General features: G+C 47.6%; 1 protein-coding gene across 1 annotated transcript in view; it reads right to left on the bottom strand.

The window, feature by feature from the left end:
• Positions 1–16,084: 16,084 nt before the first annotated feature.
• The window catches only part of XXYLT1 (xyloside xylosyltransferase 1), a 188,728-nt gene continuing 185,672 nt past the window's right edge, over positions 16,085–19,140 (bottom strand). Inside the window, exon 5 of the mRNA XM_019650461.1 lies at positions 16,085–16,164. Coding sequence (XP_019506006.1) covers positions 16,098–16,164 — 67 coding nt within the window. The 3' untranslated portion in view covers positions 16,085–16,097. The remainder of the gene's footprint in view (positions 16,165–19,140) is intronic.

Raw genomic sequence — 19,140 nt, forward strand, 5'->3', positions numbered from 1 at the left:
AAAAAAAAAAAAAGTGGGAGCCCATTCCATGTAGATAAATCCTTCAGCCCCAATACAAGGCTGTACACATGATCCAGGCCTAGCCAATCAGAATACTCTCTTTATGGTAACAGCGATTAGTTCAGAAATGAGCACATAACCCAAGAGGAGCCAATCAGAGTCTTGGCCAAATCTCATTGGGCTCATTCAGATACAAGCCTAGAGCTGCTGGTAACACCACGATGTAGGAAAGTATCTGAGAATAAAGTCAACAGAGAGGATATGAAGAGAGAGGATAAAGAGTCATATTATTGATATTGTCCCTTGAACCCTTGACTCTAGCCAAGCCTTAAACCACTTGCATCTTTTAGAATTTTCTAGTTACATGAATTAGTAAGTACCATTCTATTTGTTTATATTAGTTTGAATTGGTTTTCTGCCACTTGCAACTGAAAGAGTCCTAACACAGGTACACAGATACATTGGTTGGGGTGTAGAGAAGAAAAAAGACTAGAAATGTAGGTTGGGCCGGATCTCTTGGCAAGCTCACAGCCTGTAGGTACCCAACGTAGGGCTCAGCATGCAGCAGGCTCTTGGTTGAGTTGACCTGAATTCACATACGTGGAAAAACCTGTCGATAATGTAGAAATTTCAGCGGCTGAACTGAACCTATATTCACGGACAGAAAGCAGGCCCTGCCTGGGCAGCCTGGCAGAGTCCCCTCTCTGCCCACTGTTGGCTGTGAAATATAGTGCTGCTTGACTTGGGAGCCAGCTCAACAGAGCAGCCATGAAACAAAAGAGCAGGCTAAGCCATGCTCCCAAAGAAGCATCTACCTCTCCATCCTCCTGTGCCCTGAACCTAGCTGGTGGACAGCCAGAATCCAGCATCCCCAATCCCCGCTCCAGGCTCTCCCTTTGGGGGCTTCCCCAGGGGCCAGGGACAATGTTAAATAATAATTCTTTGTGAGGATGCAAAAGAAATTGCAGGATATTAAGTGATAGGGCCCACGAAAGCATCCAGCTGGGGAAGTAGATGAATTTGCTAGGGCTACGATAACAAAATACCCCAGACTGGGTGGCTGAAACAACAGAAATTTACTTTTTCTCAGTTCTAGAGGCTGGAATTCAAAGATCAAGGTCAGCAGGTTTGGTTTCTCCTGAGACCTCCCCTTGGCTTGCAGAGGGCCACCTTCTTACCCTGTCCTCACATGGCCTTTCCTCTGTGCACATGTACCCCCCACCCCCGTATCTCTATGTCTCCAAATGTCCTCTTAAGGACACCAAGCACACTGTATTAGGATTCACCCCAACAGTCTCAGTGTAGCTTAACCACCTCTTTAAAGGTCCTATCTCCTAAATATAGTCACATTCTCAGATACTGGGGGTTGAAGCTTCAACATATGAGTTTGGGGGGACACAGTCCAGCCCTTAGCAGGAAGGTCTCCCTTTCTCCTTTTCACTGCTTCTACTTTTCCTTGCCATCTTGCTAACTGCGGTTTCTGACCTCCCCAGAGCAGCCCCTGTGGAAGAGACAGAGGAGGCGGGATGGTAAAAGTTCTCACTCACCTGCTTCTGTGGTGTTTTCATTGCTGCTTTTCAGAGGCCACCCCCACCCATCACTGCAAATTGCTCATTGCAGTCCCTTGCCTGGGTGAATACATCACCACCCCAGCTCATCAATTTCCCTTCCTCCTCAGGCACAAGGAATCTGTGAGGCCTTTAACTCCCTCCTGCTGAAGTCAGTTCAGCCCACACATGCCTGCCCTTGATCATTAAGAAGAGCATGCTTCCAGAACATAAACTCTAGGTGGTGACAGGTGAGTCTGTGGGCACAGGAGGACCAGGACTCAGACAGGAAGCAGGCACAGATGGAATCTGGGTGCAGTTGAGAGCTAAGCACAGGTTACAGATGGAACTCGACCCAGGTGCCTCTGAGAGCAGGTGGTAGGGGGTCCAGGAGATAGGCAGCTAAAGGTGGTAGGTGTACCACCCTAGTATTCAAGACTGCTTATGCATCAGTAGGACAGAGTTGTTCTGCAAAGAAACGTCCCTTCCCTTCTAACCAGGAGGCAAGCTTAATGAATAGCTAACATTTAATGAGTGCATATGAGGTGTCAGGCACGGATTAAGCACTTTATATGCAAGCACTAACCCATTTAACCCTCCCAACCTTGTAGAGTATATTGTCTATTTTCCCCCATTTTACAGATGAGGAAACAGAAGAACAGAGAGGTGATGTAATGTGCCCTGGGTCACACAGCTAGCAAGCCCTGGAGCTGGAGTTAAACCCAGGCAATTTGTTTCCAGAGCCCATGCAATCAACTACCATACCATCCTGCCTCTCAGAGGAGAGGCTGTTCAAAGGAGACTGTCAGGTGTGTGGCCACATGCAGGAGGAGTTGAGGGGAGAAGACCATGGTAGGAGTTGGGCCCCGCCTCCCCCATCTTCTCTCATAGGAGCCATGGGTTGGGACTTGGCCCTTACCCTCTTGTTTCCTGTGACTGTTGGGTGGGTGAGTGGCTGGGAGAGACTACCCCTGACATCAGTCCGCACAGACTAAGTGACCCACAGATCTCAACTGAAAATTGAATTTAATTGGCCAACAATATGCAAAACCTTGGGCAAGTCACTCTCCTCTGCAGGAAGTTGCTTAACTTAGCAAACATAATGAATCCCACCTACTGACCTCAATGTCTTCTCTCCCTTCCCCTTCAATCCAGGAGTGCTCAACCCGAGCTGTTCATTGAAGCCATTTCAGGCACCTTAAAAAATGCCCATGCCTGAGCCCTCAAATCAATTCAATCAGAACTCTGTGTGTGTGTGTGTGTGGGGGGGGATCAGGTGATTCTACTGCCCAGTCAGGCTGAGAACTACTACTCCAATCTTCTCATTACATTCCCACTCAAAGCCACAGGCCAGGATCATTTCTTTCATTCTTCAAGCAAGATAAATCAGAGGCACTTTACTGCGAATGATTTTAGAAGCAATCACTTTTTCCCAAGGTCATTTTTACCCAGACCAACCCTGATGAGATGTTCAGGGTTGGGCAGGCAGATCTTCAGGCCCCTGAGTGGTCTGGCAGGCTGGAGGAGGCGTGGCACAAACTCTGGGGAAATTTCATGAAATTACAGTCCATTCATCCCACCTGAACATGCACGTCAGCTGAAAGAGGCCCCAGCCCTCCAGGGGAACTGGAGCAAAACCCTCTTCAGTCAAGGGCACCAGGCAGGGACCGGACCCAGCACTCAGGTGGAAGTAGTTCCAGAATTTATAAACTTAATGGGATGATTTTGTTCTGTGACGTGTTAGCAGCTGGCAGGTTGAGGCCCTCTCCCAGTGCCCATTTCTTATAAGTAATGGAAAAGGAGAAATTTTGTTCAGCAGAAACAGGGAGTTACAAGGAGCCACAATTTAAGTTCTGGCCTCTCTCCAGTCCAGAGACAAGTTTGCCTTACACAGACACCTTGTCAAGTACAGGGACAAAGGTAAAATAATAGGAAGGGTCCTAGGTTTTCAGACCAAGAGAACTGGATGTGAAGGCTCGACCCTCCCTCCCTGCAGGCCTGGCATGGCTGCCCCATTGTTCTCACAATGGCCTTTGTTCTCACCATCTCTGCAGTGAGCACATCAGACCCATGAGCGCTGAGATTCTCCCAGCTCAAAGCTCTGAGATTTCTTCCTTCCCCTGGGAAGCGCCTCTTCTCTTCTACCCCCTCATTCTGGAACAGCCAGTGAGCTCCACGGACAGTTCTTCCTCCTGAGAAACTTACCCTGTGAACCTTGAGGGAAATGTTCTCTGGAGAACCTGAGCTTTATTTAGCATCTTTTTATTGCCGGAAGGGAAGGGTATGGCTCCTTTGGGGCCCCTCCCCGCCATGAGTTCTGGGCTCCAACTAAAGGGGAAATTGCTGAAGTTCTAGCTGGATTCCTGTTCTTACCCAGAAACCTCCAGAGCACTAGATATGGCACACCCACACCCCAACATTTTAAAGTACAACATTCAAAAACATAAGAGACCGGAAAGGTTTTTTCTTAATTATGCAAGAATTAACATATAACCTTCAGAACAATTATCCAAGATATGTAGCACTTTTTTATGCTGTAGTAGTTTGGAGATATACAGAAGAGTTGTAGAGAGTACCGACTTCCCCTATAACTTTCTCCGGCTTCCTGCATGCCCACATCTTATGTAATGAGGGTACATTTATCAAAACTAAGAGGTTAATGTTGGGACACACTATTAACCAAATTATGGACTGTATTTGGATTTCACTAGTGTCCTTTTTCTAGTTCAGCATCTACTCCTAAAGACCTCATCATTATATCTCCTTAGTGTCCTATTGTCTGTGGCAATTTTTCAGTGCCTGCTCCTCTAAATCAGGGCTTCTCAGCCCCAACTGTCCACTAGAATCACCTGGGAAGGCTTTGAAAGGCACCAAGGCCAGAGCCACACACCAATTACATCCGAGGTGCTGGACGCGAACTAGCATCATTTTTTCCTAAAGCTCCAGATGGTTCTGATGTGCAGCCAGCCAGAGGTGAGATATACAGCTCTTAAAATATCAGAATTCCTGCTTGTCCAGCCAAAGTTCTTGGCATAGGCAAATGACTTTTCCTAAATTAATTTTTAATGACACATGAATATTTCAGTACATTTCTTACACAGTACTTACTAGTGCTCTGTAGCTATTTCATCAAATCAGAAAGTTACAGATAAAGGTTAAGTCCCTCTTAATTATCCCTTAATTATATTCTCTTTACCAGAGACACAGACACCCTTATGACTTTGGCTTTGTACCATTACAGACTTTTTTCTATGATTTTTCATTGAAACATCAGGAAACGAAATGGTGGTATTGTGTGTTTATGTCTCTAAACGCTACTATATTATATGTACCATTCTGCAATGTGTTTTTTCACTTGGTGTGTCTTAAAGATTTATCCACAATGTGACATATAAATCTAGCTCATTCATTTTAATGGCTTCATAGTATTTCATGGTATAAAAATACACTAAGATTTATTTACAGACATTTAAGTTATGTCAAAGATTTTGCTCTTACAAGCCCTGCTGCCATGTGCACCTTAGGCATGTCATAGAATGAGCCTTACAGTATAGCATCTATGTAAATAAATAAAACACCATCTTATTCCTAGCATGTTTCAATATAAAAGAATGAATATCTACAACTGGAAGTGCTAGACCTCAAAGGGTATGGAGTCTGCATGTTTTGTTTTAGCTGATACATCTTATTCTCATCCTAACTAACTTTCCCAGTTGAATCTCAATTTATTCTCCCAGAAGCAGTGTATGAGAGTACCAATTTTCCCATCTTTTTAAAATACATTTTTTTTATTGTTTTAGGTGTACAAAACAACACAGTGATAGATATTCAGACAACTTTGCTGGTATAATACTTCACTTATTAAGCTTTTTAAGGTTTGCCCACAAAGAGGTGATAAATGTTATCTCGTTCTTTTAATTTGCATTCAGCGACTATTTTAATAGAACTATAAAATGCCAGAGTTGAAAGAGACCCCAGTGGTCATATAGTCTAACCCCTCTCTTTAAAGAATAATTTTTCAATTGTGTATAAGTAATACATGGGCACATTATCATGGCAAAAATGTAAAATAAAAATTGCTATATATTGAATAAAAAATGAAAGTTCTCTTTTGCATCCTCCTCTGACCCTCTTACTGACAGGTAAACTGCTATTATTAGTTGGTATATCATGATGACTCATTTACTTGATATGTGCATGCATATGTAAATGCATATAAAATATAGCAGGTGGTGATGGTGTTGTACATAAAAGAGATATAGCTCTGTGTGTTTTTCTGTAATTACTATTTTCTCCTGACAACATACTTAGAAATCTTTCCATATCAGCACACAGAGATCTACTCCATTTTTTAACTGTTGAATAATATTCTATAGTATGGACATATTCGTTATTTATTGCTGTGTAAGAAATTACCCCACAAATTTTGCAGCTTAAAACAACAAACATTTATCATCTCACACAGTTTCTGAGATCAGGGATCTGGGAACAGCTTATCCTGGCAGTTCTGGATCAGGGACTCACCTGCGGGCCAGGGCTGCAGTCAACTGAAGACTTGACTCGGGTAACAAGGTTGACATATAAGGTGGCTCACTTAAATGGCTGTTGGTAAGAGGACTCAGTTCTTCTCCACATGGGGCTTTTTACAAGGCTGCTCACAACAAGGCAGCTTCCCAGTGATGTGAAAGAGAGTGAACCCAAGATGGAAGCTGTTGTCTTTTTATCACCTAAGCTCAAGGGTGGCATGCCATTATTCTGCCATGTGCTACTGGCTATTGCTCATGCAGACCAACCCTCATTCAGTGCAGGGGAAGACCACACAGAGGGCAATACCAGGAGGCAGAGATCACTGAGGGCCAACTTGGAGGCCAACTACCACATGGGTAGTACCATATGGGTCACCACAGGTGGCCTTCAGGTTTTCACAATCACATGCAACACTGGCATGAACATCCTTGAAAATGCTGTTTGATGTACATGTACGTCTCTCCTAGTCTTGGAAGTAGAATTGCTGCAATTTCTACATTTTTTTAAATGGGGAAATCGAAACCAGAGAAAAGCAAATTTTCCAAGGTCACACTGCTAATCACCTCCAAGCCCAGGATTACAACTTCAGTCACCTGACTTCCAGTCCATTCCATTTCCAGAGCCATTCTGTTGTAGACAACACAAATATGGGCTGACATTTCAACAAGTAACCACAGATAAAGCCTGGTTGGTAATTGCCAACAATCAGTTCCCAGAATACCAACAAAACATGTAACAGCTAATCTTGCTTTGTAGGTGCTAAATATACATCACTCCACTCAAAGGCTAGATTGGCCAGTGCATGAATGCCTAATTTGCCTTGATTAAAAAGCTTGTGGAGAAGAGATCCAAAATGGCAGAGTAGATAAACACTGTGCTTGAGTTCTTCCACGAACACATTAAAATTACAACTAAATTATACAAAAATCAACCTGGAGAACCATCTGAAGTCTAGCTGAACAGAGTCCTATAACTAAAAATATAAAGAAGAATCCACATAGAAACTGGTAGCAGGGGCGAAGACGCAGAACGGGCCCCACACCTGCGTATGGTGGTTGAGAATAAGGTGGGATATCTCAGCCACCTTGATTCCCCCTACAGGAGCAAGGGTTCCCAGCCCCCTACACCAGGCTCCGCAGCCGGTAGTACTGGTGCTGAGGAGAGGAGCGTCCACAACATCTGGCTGTGAAAAACAGTGGAGATTCTGACCATTTGGGTGAGCTGGAAGGCTGTGGGAAAACCACACATCCTCTTAAACAGCCCACACACAGACTCACTCGCTCACAGGCACTCACCTTGGGCTCCAGCGAAGGGAAGATAACTCGGTGGGTCTTGGAGACATTCAGCGGGGCAGATTGAGGCGTGTGGCTTCGGGGGAAGAACTGGAGGACAGTTGGCATTTTCCTGGTGAAAGATCCACCTTCCCTTCAACAAGCCGGCAGGTGCCATCTTTCCTGTGTTGATCCTGCCCCTCGGGCCAAATCTGAATCTGATTGGCCTACCATTGTTCCACCCTGCTGACTCACTGAGACCCTGCTGCACTTAACTCTCACACAGCTGGAGGGACTTTCTCCAAGAGCAGCCAGCCCCGCCCGCATTGCATTCTTTCTTAGAAAACTATCAGGGTCTGGCAGGCCCCAGGAAGGGGCGACTAGCCTCAGTGTGCTCAGAGATTTTTGCTGAGTTGCTCCAGGTGCAGCACTCGCACCAAACCAGAATGTACATTAACCTGGTAACCACAGTTGTTCCCAATCTAGTGACTCCCTGAAACCCTGCTTCACCCAACTTGTGTACCACAGGAGGCATTGTTAATGGCTGAACCTTAAGGGAGCCAGAAAGTGGCAGCAGGCTTTGGGGTGTCCTGGCTTTTTGTGGAGCTACCCCAGGTCCAGTCCTTGTGGTAGCTGTCCTCAGTTCTCAGTGTGGCCTCTCCCATGTGCCTCCAGGTCCAGCACAGGCAGCAAACAACTGCAGATTGCTTTGTAGCTCCTACCAGGTAGCCCCCAGCCAGTCACAGGAAGTGGCTGCACTGGAGTCCCTCCCAAGAGAACCCAAAGCCAATATACTTGGAGGTTGGCTTCAGACCACAGCAGAGCACTACCCAATTAGCCCCATAAGCAGCACACACAAAGGGCAGTCTCAACAAGCACCAGAACCCACTGGGGCAAATCCCACTCAGTGGGGTAAGCCTCCTGCACTGCAGCTCATAAGCTTTGGATGTAGCCAAACCCCACAGCCAGTCAGCCTAAGAGTCAATCCCACCCACTGACATGCCAATAGCAATCAAGGCTCAACTATAACAGGAGAGCACACACAGCACACACAAGGGACACTCCTGGAGAACCTGGCTCAGATGACCAGGGAGGCTGTGCCACTGGGCCCCACAGGACACCTACTACATAAGGCCACCAGCCAAGACTGGGACACATAGCACATCTACCTAATATATAGAAACAGAGAGGCAGCCAAAATGAGGAAACAAAGAAATGCATCCCAAATGAACAAACAGGGGGAAACTCCAGGAAAAAAACCCCCAAAAAACTATACAAAATGGAGGCAAGCAACCTACCAGAGACAGAATTCAAAACAATGGTTATAAGGATGCTCAAGAAACTTAGTGAGAACTTCAACAAAGAGATAGCAAGCATAAGAAAGGATATAGAAACCATAAAACAGACCTAGTTAGAAATGAAGAATACAGTAACTGAAATGAAGAATGCTCTAGAAGGAATCACTAGCAGACTAGATGAAGCAGAAGATCGAATCAGCCATTGGAAGACAAGGTAGCAGAAAACATCCAATCAAAATAGCAAAAAGAAAAAAGAATCCAAAAAAATGAAGATAGTTTAAGAGACCTCTGGGACAACATTGAGCATGCCAACATTCGCATCATAGGGGCACCAGAAGAAGAGAGAAAGCAAGAGATTGAGAACCTATTTGAAGAAATAATGACTGAAAACTTTCCTAACCTGGTGAAGGAAATAGACATACAAGTCCAGAGAAAGGAGAGAGGGAGGGAGGGATCAATCAACCAAATCAAGTAAAAATGGGCTCATCACAAAGGACATCTTTGGGGACATCAGATTATTATCTGGATTCTGACTGAAAATGTTAAGAGGATTGGAGGAGGTGGAATTACTGAGTTCTCAGACATCCAGCAGAAGGAAAGATGGGGTTGAGTGGGATGCGAAGAGGGAAGAGGGCTGAGTGTGGAGTTCATTTCCCATGTGGTGAGTTTCAGGAGCCCTCCAGCCTCCAGAGTCAACACCAGGTGGAGCATGAAAGAGACCCATGACTTTTAGCAAATGGGCTTTTCACCATGGTCACTGGACTTGCATGAGCTTCAGGAAAAGATTTCTGGGATCCCTATGGTTCTTCGGAATCAAAAGGTCACACACTAGGTTTCTGGTCAGAGCAAGACAAGGACAGGGATGTAAGGGGGAAGTGACAGGTATCCCAGGTAAGTGATTCCCAAGGCCAGAACCAGAGGTATATGCATTCTCTCTCCTTCAGGATCCTGAACAGTCAAAGGACACCCCCACAGGGGAACACCTGAGTTTGGCTTCCCCACCCTACCACCTGCCCCAGCTCTGCCTCCACAGCCCTGAGGAAGACCCGACTCCTGGAGGGAGGCTGGCTTGCTGGCTTTAGAGATGAAGACCCATTTCCTCCTCCACTTGGGAAGGAGGGAACCACAGGGAGCCCGACTGGGCCCATCAGCTGCCTGCTGGTCCAAAAAGAAGTCCACCTCTGGAGGGACCTGGGAGGGAAAGGCATGGCTCTGGGGTACCCATGTAGTGCTGGGGCCCAGCATGGGCAGGATGCAACTCCCAGCGAGGTTCTGTCCAAGCACAGCAGGCACTAACCATGACAAGCAAAGGCAAGGATGGGCCGAGGCTTACACAGCACACTCATTCCAAACCCTTCAGTTGTTCTTCCTCAGGAAGCTTCCTGTTGAAAGATAAGTGTTCTGCCTGTGATCAAACAGAGTTCTATTTATTTACTTTCCTTTCCTCCCAGGCCTGAGCCAGCCCAGACAGCAGGATTCCAAGCTGTTGAGACAGTCTCTGAAGAAGTCTGGAATTTCCCTGTGGACACAAGTGTGGCAGTAAAAGGCAGTGTATCCTGGCAGTCAGGGCAGCCACTACCCCAGGGCCCCTTGGCAAGTAGGGTGCCTCTCAGGGTGGGAAGAGGCCTCCAGCTGTTTGTGGGGCCTGACCATCAGTTCCCGGCTCTGCTTCCCAGGAGCCTGGGGTTCCTATGTCCTATGGAACAAACACAGAGACACTTACATCAAAAATCCATTTTCCGGGCCGGCCGAGTGGCTCAGTTGGTTAAGAGCTCGCTCAAGAGTTGGAGCTCTGAGCAACAGTGGTTCGAGTCCAGCCCGAGCTGAGCAGCCGCTGAGCTGCCAACAGGTAGCAGGATGGCTCAGCTAAAAACAAACAAACAAACAAACAAAACAAAACAAACAAACAAAAAATCCATTTTCCGTCAAAACAGTGCCCAGGTCGTAATAAGGAAAGGCAGTCCTGTACTTTGATAAATCAGTGATTGATGTATACTGTTACTGGGACTTTAGAACTGACAATGAGGTTTCGTATGTGGCTTTTCACAGGAGAGCTCTGCAGAGCTCCTGAAAAATCCCTTATTAGTCATTGCCAGGAAACAGGGACTTCCACAGAAGTGAATGTGGTAGACAACTGTAGACCATTCCAAAAGTCAAACTTTAAATTTTTTTAAATTAATTTATATGTAAAACTTTCTAAAAACACAGCACTCAGTTTTATGTTCTTAAACAAATAAAATGAACATAATTTGATACCTCAGGGACCACCTTGGGCCCATTGGGGAGAATGGGACAAGTGCCCCTACACTGGTGGCCCTGGAGCGTCAGCTTGTGAGTTCTTGCAGCCCTGGGCTTTTTAGTTTTGTTTCCCGCCCCTTTGTCAAGTTTCTCCCCCTCCCTGAAGTTGCTGCATCCAGGATAGGAGCAGGAGTGGGGTACATGGGTGAGAGGCCGGGGAGGACAGGGAGGGGGCAGGAGGTCTGGTTCTGTCCCTGTCCTCTATCTTGGAGCATGTAACTTCTCTTCTGTGGGCCCCGGCTCCTCATCTGAAATCCAGGGAATTAGAACAGGTGATTCTTTAAGGCTCTGAGGCTCCGTAATTTCCGAAAATGCTCTAAAGCAGTGGTTCTCAGCCTTCCTAATGCCGCAACCCCTTAATACAGTTCCTCATGTTGTGGTGACCCCCAACCATAAAATTATTTTCGTCGCTACTCTACAACTGTAATTTTGCTACTGTTATGAATCATAATGTAAGTATCTTTTTGTTTTCCAATGGTCTTAGGCGACCCCTGTGAAAGGGTCTTTTGACCCCCAAAGGGGTCGCGACCCACAGGTTGAGAACCGCTGCTCTAAAGTGAGCTTGAACTCAGGATATCAACTCAAACAAAAGGTTGCACTGTGGTTATTGGTTTAGCAGCCTCCCTTGTCTTGTAAACAATGCATCCCTAAGGGCAGGAGCACCTTATATCCTTCCTCCAGTGCCTGGCAGGTAGCAGGACTGCAGTACATGAGGGAGGACAAATAAATAGACTGGCCAGTTGAGACCAAAGCTCGGACTCCCTCCAGTGGGGAGCTTCTCACTTGTCTCCTCAGTTGGGTTGCAAGCTCTGTGTAAGTGAGAATAAATCTTTTCTTCAAGGGATCTCCGAACAGAGCTTATGGTCTGTCAGGAAGTACTGGTGTGCCCAAGTTAGTTGATAAAGTATTAATGGGGTGCCTTAGCTCTAGAGAGCTCCCCCTCAGATGCCCAGCATCTCCTCCAGGGCCACTTCCCCGCCATCTGGCTCTAAAGGGTGCTGCCTGCTCTGGCAGGGCCTCCAGGACTCTGCTTCAGCTCTGTGGCTGGTGTCCTTCTGAGCAGTCAGTGTGTTGCCATGCTGTTGTTAAATGTACAAATGATGGACCAGTCCGATGCAGATAATGCGGAGGCAGCAGATGCCTCATAAGTGCTACCAGTTATTTGAGAATTGACAAACATGGGCTCTGGTCTCCCAGTGGACTGAGGGAGTTCTCAGCAAGGGAGTGGCTAGTGCCTGCTGCCTGACCCTAAGAAGACACGTGTATGGGGTCCCCAGCTGGACAGTGTGAGGCCCTCCACGGACATCGGCAGGTGAAGGAAAGTACAGACCTGCAGTCCCTGCTCTCCATCCATCCATCAGTCCATCGTCTGCTGTTTGGGTACCACACTTTGGGCTCATCAGTTCCAGGAAGGCCAGAGAACAGGTTATGCCTGAGGATGGGTGGCAGAGGGAGAAGAAGAGGGCAGGCCTGGTGCCAGGGGGCTGCTCTGAGCCCCAGTCCTCTGACTGACTGGCAGGGGGCCCACCTCTTGAGGCCGGCATTTCCTCTTTTGCACAGGGAGACAATGAAACCCACCTTCCAGCTTATCGTGAGGACTGGGGAGTCTAACACAGGCTCTGGTTGGCACCCACAGTGGGGGCTTCCCCTCCTGATGGACTCTTATTTTGATAAATCAGGACTTTAAAGATGACAGAATGGTTACACAGGTAAGTTCAGTCAGTGAAGATATACCAAGCTCTACACTTAAGTGTGCTATTCTGTATGTAAAGCGTATGTCTAAAAAGCTAAAGCACCAATTATGTTCTCAGGCATCAAAAATATTACCAACAAGAAAGCTGAGATGCTAAAAAAAAAAAAAAATGGCTGAGCAAAATCTAGAGTTAGTCCTAGAAAAAATTCCTCAGATACGTCGCTTTCAATCCTGAATTTCTTCTTTAAGCATGGAGGTGGGCAGGTATAAAAGCAGTCCTGGATACACTTTTCTCTCTGAAGGTAAGTGTTTTACTGGTGTATTTTAGCAACAGCAGAGCTGGAAGATTGTGCCTGAGCGAGGATCAGCAGAGAGGCGGTGATTAGGGAGTCAGGCGGCTGGGCGGCAGGCCTTGGGCAGACACACCTGGCCGATTAAACGCTGAATCAGATAGGGTTAATTATACAGAGATTGACGCAGGCTTAAAAGGGAAGGGGAGATTGATGCGGTCCTCACCACATCCTCAGAGGTGGGCCTTGGCTAATTGGGTCTAACAATTGATCTTTTATGTCTGATTCAGGAAGTGAAGTGATATTGACCTTCAAGGTTCAGAGAAGTAAGTTTAGGAGACAGTGAAAAAGGCGATGGCAATCCCAGCCACAGTGGAATAGTGCTTCACTGGTGCAGAGGGGTGGGGCGGGGAGATGGTGTTCAGGCCTTTATAGTTTAAAAGGACAAGGAGCTGAAGGACTTTCCATTTTACATCTGCTTCTTCCCACTTCAGAAGAGTTTATGTTCTTCCCGTCTTTAGCGGTTTTCAGACAGGGCTCTTGGGCCTGGCATGTGGAAAGGTGGCGAGTCCTCAAGTTCACCAAAGACAGCTTGTCCCCATGAGCTTATCTGAAACTAAGCTGTTTGGAACTCAGAGTGCATATCCTACAAACCACACCTTAAATAGCACTGAGTGCGCCCACCAAGCCTATTAAATCCACCCACACGCCCTAAGAGCTCTAGGGACCTACCACCATGTTGCCAAGAGCAAACACTTTGGAAACATTCAGCAGGCAGCGGGGAGGTGGGCTAACCTATGTCCCCCAGCGTTCCCTCAGCATATACCTGCTGAGCCCCTGCTCTGGGTCGAGTCCTTATTTGGGGAAAAACACAGAGTTGACCCCTGTACCTCAAGGTTCCCAGTCTAGGGCAGAACTCAGAACAGGTGTCAAATACCTACACCCGAGACCAAAAATGGTTCCATTAGGAGAGAGGTGTGTTGAGTGCAAAGAGGGTTCCAAGGTCGGGGGATTCACTGCCAAGCGGGTTAGAAGCAAGGAGCTGAAGAAGGGGGGCACAGGAGGACTTGGAAGATGGGCTGGACTTTGAAAGGCGGGGGTGGGGAGGGCATTCCAAGCAAGGACCAGTGTGAGCAAAGGTGTGATGGGCTTTTTCACCAGGCTATGGAAAGACAGGAGCAAGGCCGGCATGGGTCCAGGGCTGGGTAACCAGGCCTTTGCAGGAGGCCAGGCAGTCATGGGCATGGGGGGGATGAAGGCCAAGAGGCTCACAGGACACCCCATGTCCCTGAAGCCTGGACCCCCCAGGAAGACAGCAAGGGGTACTCCCCCAGATACAGCTCCTCCCCAGGCTCCCTCTTCTCCAGGTGGAAGGGCCCAAGGCCTGGCCAGGCCACAGCTGTCCATGTGGGGGAAGTGGAGGTGGGTCCAAAAGACAGTCTCCTTCCCCACCACCGAGGAGGGAAAGGGCAAGTCTCCATCAGCTTCTCAGACAGCCTTCCTGCTTGGGGCCTCAGAAGCTTGAGAGAGAGAGGATCCCTCCTGTCCTGCGGAAAATCTTTAGATCAATGGAGTCATGCCTCCAAGGTGGTTACAGACCTCAGCACACAAACCCACTACAATCCTCTGCTCCTGGCAGGGCTTTCTCTGGAATGGCTAAAATGCTCTAGCCTGATATGCTTTCCCAGGGCAGTCAGAATTCAGAGCCAGCCGGCTGGCCAGTCCCCTGTGGGTTCATTCTTCTACCAGGTGGGAGGGGCAGAAAGAGGTCTCCTTAAAGCAAAAAGGAATGAGTGCTGGCGATGAAGTCTGCAGGTAGCCAGAGGCCTGCCCAGCTGTGGCAACCACGGCTTGTTGGTCCCAATATCTGTTCCTCCCCTTTTCCATGGGCTATTTTGCTTAGAATATGGCCATTCTGAATAAAAGTTACATTTCCCAGCATTTCTTGCAGAAGATATGGCCATGTGACTAACATCTAGTCAATAAATAAGTGCCACTTCAGGGACATTTTCTTAAAGGAAAGTAATGTGCCTTTCTCCTTCCCTTTTCAACTCCTTCCTGGTTGCTGGAATGTGGATATAATGGCTGGAACTGGAGCAGCCATTTTGGTCCATGAGGTCACCAAAGGCCAGAACTGAAGCTATCTATAGAAAAGCAATAAGACAGAAGGATACTATGGATCCTTGACCCCATGGAGTTGGTATACTGGTCTCAGGCCATCTGCATACCTCTGGATATTTCTATGAAAAGAAATGGCCTTATATTTTGTTTAAGCCATTTGCCATTTTGGATTTCTCTGGTACTAACAATCAAACTTAATACTAAATATTATACCATTTTTCAATATGCAAATCCAACCTCCTCTGAGAAACATGCCCAGAGCTCTCAGTTAGGACCCAATGCTCTTTCTCCTACACCTCCATTATAACACTGGTCATTGTGTACAGAAAAGCACAGAGAGCGTGTTGCTGCTTGCAAGCCCTTTCACATGCAATATTTTATTCACTTTGGGTTTTCTGCACAACAACCTTAGGTAGGTATTATTGCCAGCACACCACAGGTCAGGAAGTGGCAGCTCAAAGGGGTAAAGGGTTTTCTGGGTTGGCAACACTCTTCAGCTTAAATATGAATTATTAATGCCTGCACCCATCTCCTCTCCTTCCCTGGCCTCTGCTCTGTGGCCCAGCAGAGACTGATTCAACTCTGATTCCCTCCAAGGCTCTGGGCCCCACTCAGCAGGTGCTCTGTAAATTTGTGCTGAATTGATTTGCTGTAAATGCTGCAAGTTCTCCATCTGACAATATTGATTTCTTCTAAACTGCATTTCTCTGACATTCTCCAAGAAGGGAGAAAAACTACAAGAAAAAAAAGAGCTTGGTCCTTTCAGGTGAACCCTTGGCCTGCGGCCAAGGCCAGATGGCCAGGGCTGGACATTGTATGAAGGGGCCTGCTCTGGAGGTGTCAGAGATTCTGTGACAAAGCGTTGGGGACCCAGAGGTTGCAACTGCAATAGAGAAATATGGAAGAGACCCTGAAGAGCAGGGGCCTCTGAAGCTGGGGCTCAGCAGATTCCCACCCAGCTTCCTCTCTGGGGTGTGGAACATGAGGAGCCCCAGGAAGGCAAAGAAAGGAGCTGGTTGCATAGCCAGACTGTTTTTACAAGCATCACTTCATTAAACTTCACAGCATTCCCACAAGGTTGGGCGGCAGGCAATTTCTTCTTTTGATAGGGATGGAGTGCTGGAGAAGGAGAAAAAAAAAGAAATCTTGCCACCTGGCTATGAGGAAAAACCACTGGCCCAGGTTTGCAGGGCTCCTGGAGGGAGGGAGGGGCCTGAGGATTCTACCTCCTGATGGACATACCTGTCCCCATCCCCCACGTTCAACCAACCGCTCTTCACTGAGTTCAAAGGCCATCGAGTTTGATCCGCCCAACAATTCTTTGAGGACCAAGGCTGGCATTGCCCCTTTAAATCCTGCCCTCAACCATGCTACAGTGCTCTCAAGCATTGACCCTTTCAACAAATAAGGAACCTGAAGCCCAAAGAGGGGAAGTGACTTGCCCAAGGCCACGCAGCACCAAATTAGCGTCCAGATGTCCCTCCTCCCATTGCCTGCAGCTCATTCAGAGGACCTTGCAGTGGATAAACCTGGAGAGAGTAATCAACCTCATTTGTTCTCCAGCCTGCAAACCCTTGGTGCTCCCTGCTGTATCCAAAATCAGGCCACAGGGGAGAAGAGAAGGTGGTGACAGATTGAGCCCAAGCCAACTCTGCTCCTTTGAATGGGAGCCTGGGCCCCCTAAATAACTCCATAGGGCCTCGGAGTGCTACAGCCTTATGGATCTAATAGAAAGTGACGACACTGAGGCCCCCAGAGGGAAGGGCACTTGCCCAAGGTCACACAGAGGGGGCAGTGGCAAAACCAGGCCTGTAGTCGATTCATCTTAGCAATGGAGAAGAAGCATTGTCTGTACCAGGCACGCATTTCCACGCACAGATTTAACCTAGGATTCGGACTGCCTCTTCTGGCATCCTCCTGTTGACAAGGGCTCACGGAAGAGACTGGCTTCCCGGAAGTGCCCTGCCCTGCCCCAGGAAGTCCTAGCTATGTCCTTAAGACCCTACTCAGATTCCACTTCTTCTAAGGAGCTGTCATTATCCTCCTTCGCTCCACTACCTGTGACGCCCTGTCTGTGCCTTGCATGGCCCTCTCACTTTGTAACACATAATTATTGACCTGTGTCTTGGCTTTCTGGCTATGGGGGGAGGCATGACCCCCCATAATTGGGTCCCCCCCAGCTTCTGTGGGTAGGGTACAAGAGAAAGAAGTTGAAGTGGCTTCCTGATGGAATGAGATTAGCTGTGGCTGTGAAACACTGGGCCAGAGGACTCCGCTAAGTACCTTGGTCATGGGCTCTGGGCCTTGGGTGGCGGTCCCTGAGAGGGCAGACTGTGGAAAGCTGGAGGAGTGGGCAGGACCCAGCAGCCTCTCAGCAGTGTTTGTGGCCTGGCCTTTCCCTGAGGGCTTTGCTGAGCCCAGGGGAAGGGTCCGTGAGACAACCCCAAGGTCAGCATTCTAGTGATGATAGCTGCAGCCCTTTAAGAAACACGCTAGAGGGGAATACTCCAGGTGCTCCCAAAAGGCCCTGCCACCCCCGTTATATGAAGGAGAGGTACTGAGCCAGACCCCATCACTGCAGATGGGCCTTGCTGAGCTGCCCTGCAGTCTGTGTGGGGTGATAAGCTAGGCCCCAGTGGCCACTGCTCTGTCCGGTCACACTCTGCCAGGGCACTGAGCAGTGTAATGCCCTCCCCAAACCTATGGTCCCTCTGAGTTCCCACCTGCCCACCATCCTTGATAGATATATGTGTGTCATTTAAATAAAGAGCAGAATAAAGCCAACTACAATGAGCCATCTCAACACTAATGAGGATCATAAGTCAAAAGGTGCATTTTCCCCTCTTGTGTCTTAACCAAGTCACTTCTCAGGTGGGGGGCTGCTCAGCTCTCAGGGAACTGGAGTGCAAATGTGGTGGGGGTGCTCACCTAACCCTCCCCACCCCCAGCCCATCTCTGCTCTCTGAAATGTTTATAAATGTGAGTTTTGAGGGCTGTGATAAAGCTTAAATGCTGGGCCATACATATATGAAAGAGATTGTTTATTAATTTTTTATTAACTTCAGCCCATAACTTCCACAAAAATAGCTCCCAGGAAGGACTACAGCATCAAATGCTGTAGATTTCCCCTTTATGGTGTTTTAGCAGGATTATTGCAATTACATTCTCACTGCACTCAGCTCCCTGCCCCCAGCCCTTCCCTCCCCCCACCCAGTACCATTTCCTCTGCAGCCAGAGGGACCTTTCGGAAACTCCAGTAGAGCTTTCACGCCTCTGGCTCCCTCCCATGGCTCCCCAGTACCCAGAGCAGGTTCTCAGCCCTGACTACACAACAACCTGGGAACTTCAAAAAATATATTGATGCTCAAGCTCCACCCAGACCAAATAAATCAGAATTTAGGGGGCCAGGCACTCATCATTTTTAAAAGGTCCTAGGTAATTCAAACATGCAGGGTTTAGAGAAAACTGGTCTAAAAGGTAAAGAGAGAAACAGCTCCTCCTTACAGTAGAATGCCAGCTAGTAAATCCAGAAGGAGTTCGAGGATTAGCAAATCACCATTTGGCAACCACTGATATAATAAGTGACGCTGGCAAGTCACTGGATGCTAACACCATTGGGTGTAAGGTTGTTGTGGAATGAAATATTCACATGGTCCTTAAGCATTGCCCCACAGATTAATTATTATTTACAAAGGGGAAAGGATACCTTTCTGTTGGAGAGATTTGGCTGATACTTCTTATCCAAGTTATTAAACCCAGTAACACCAACAGTGGGACCAGCTCACATCACCTGCCTCCCGATATGACACCAAGTTGAGGGTACATCACCAGCTATGTAGAATCTTTGCCCAAAATGTTCAATGTGAATCTAATCTGAAGAATTCGGACTATGGGCTTTCTACAAAACAGCTGGCCCAGGAGGTGGCATGCAAGTGAGGTGGTGAGTTCATATTGGAGGCCTCACACTGGTACCCATGCCAATGTAAGCCCTGGGAACTTGCAGAAGGCTTGGAGATACTGGACCTCACAGGATGTGGGTCAGGAGATGCAGGCCAGTATTATTTAAAATCAATATCAGCTGACCTCAGGATTATT

The sequence above is a fragment of the Hipposideros armiger genome, unplaced genomic scaffold, assembly GCF_001890085.2.
Source record: "Hipposideros armiger isolate ML-2016 unplaced genomic scaffold, ASM189008v1 scaffold_8, whole genome shotgun sequence".
Lineage (NCBI taxonomy): Eukaryota > Metazoa > Chordata > Mammalia > Chiroptera > Hipposideridae > Hipposideros > Hipposideros armiger.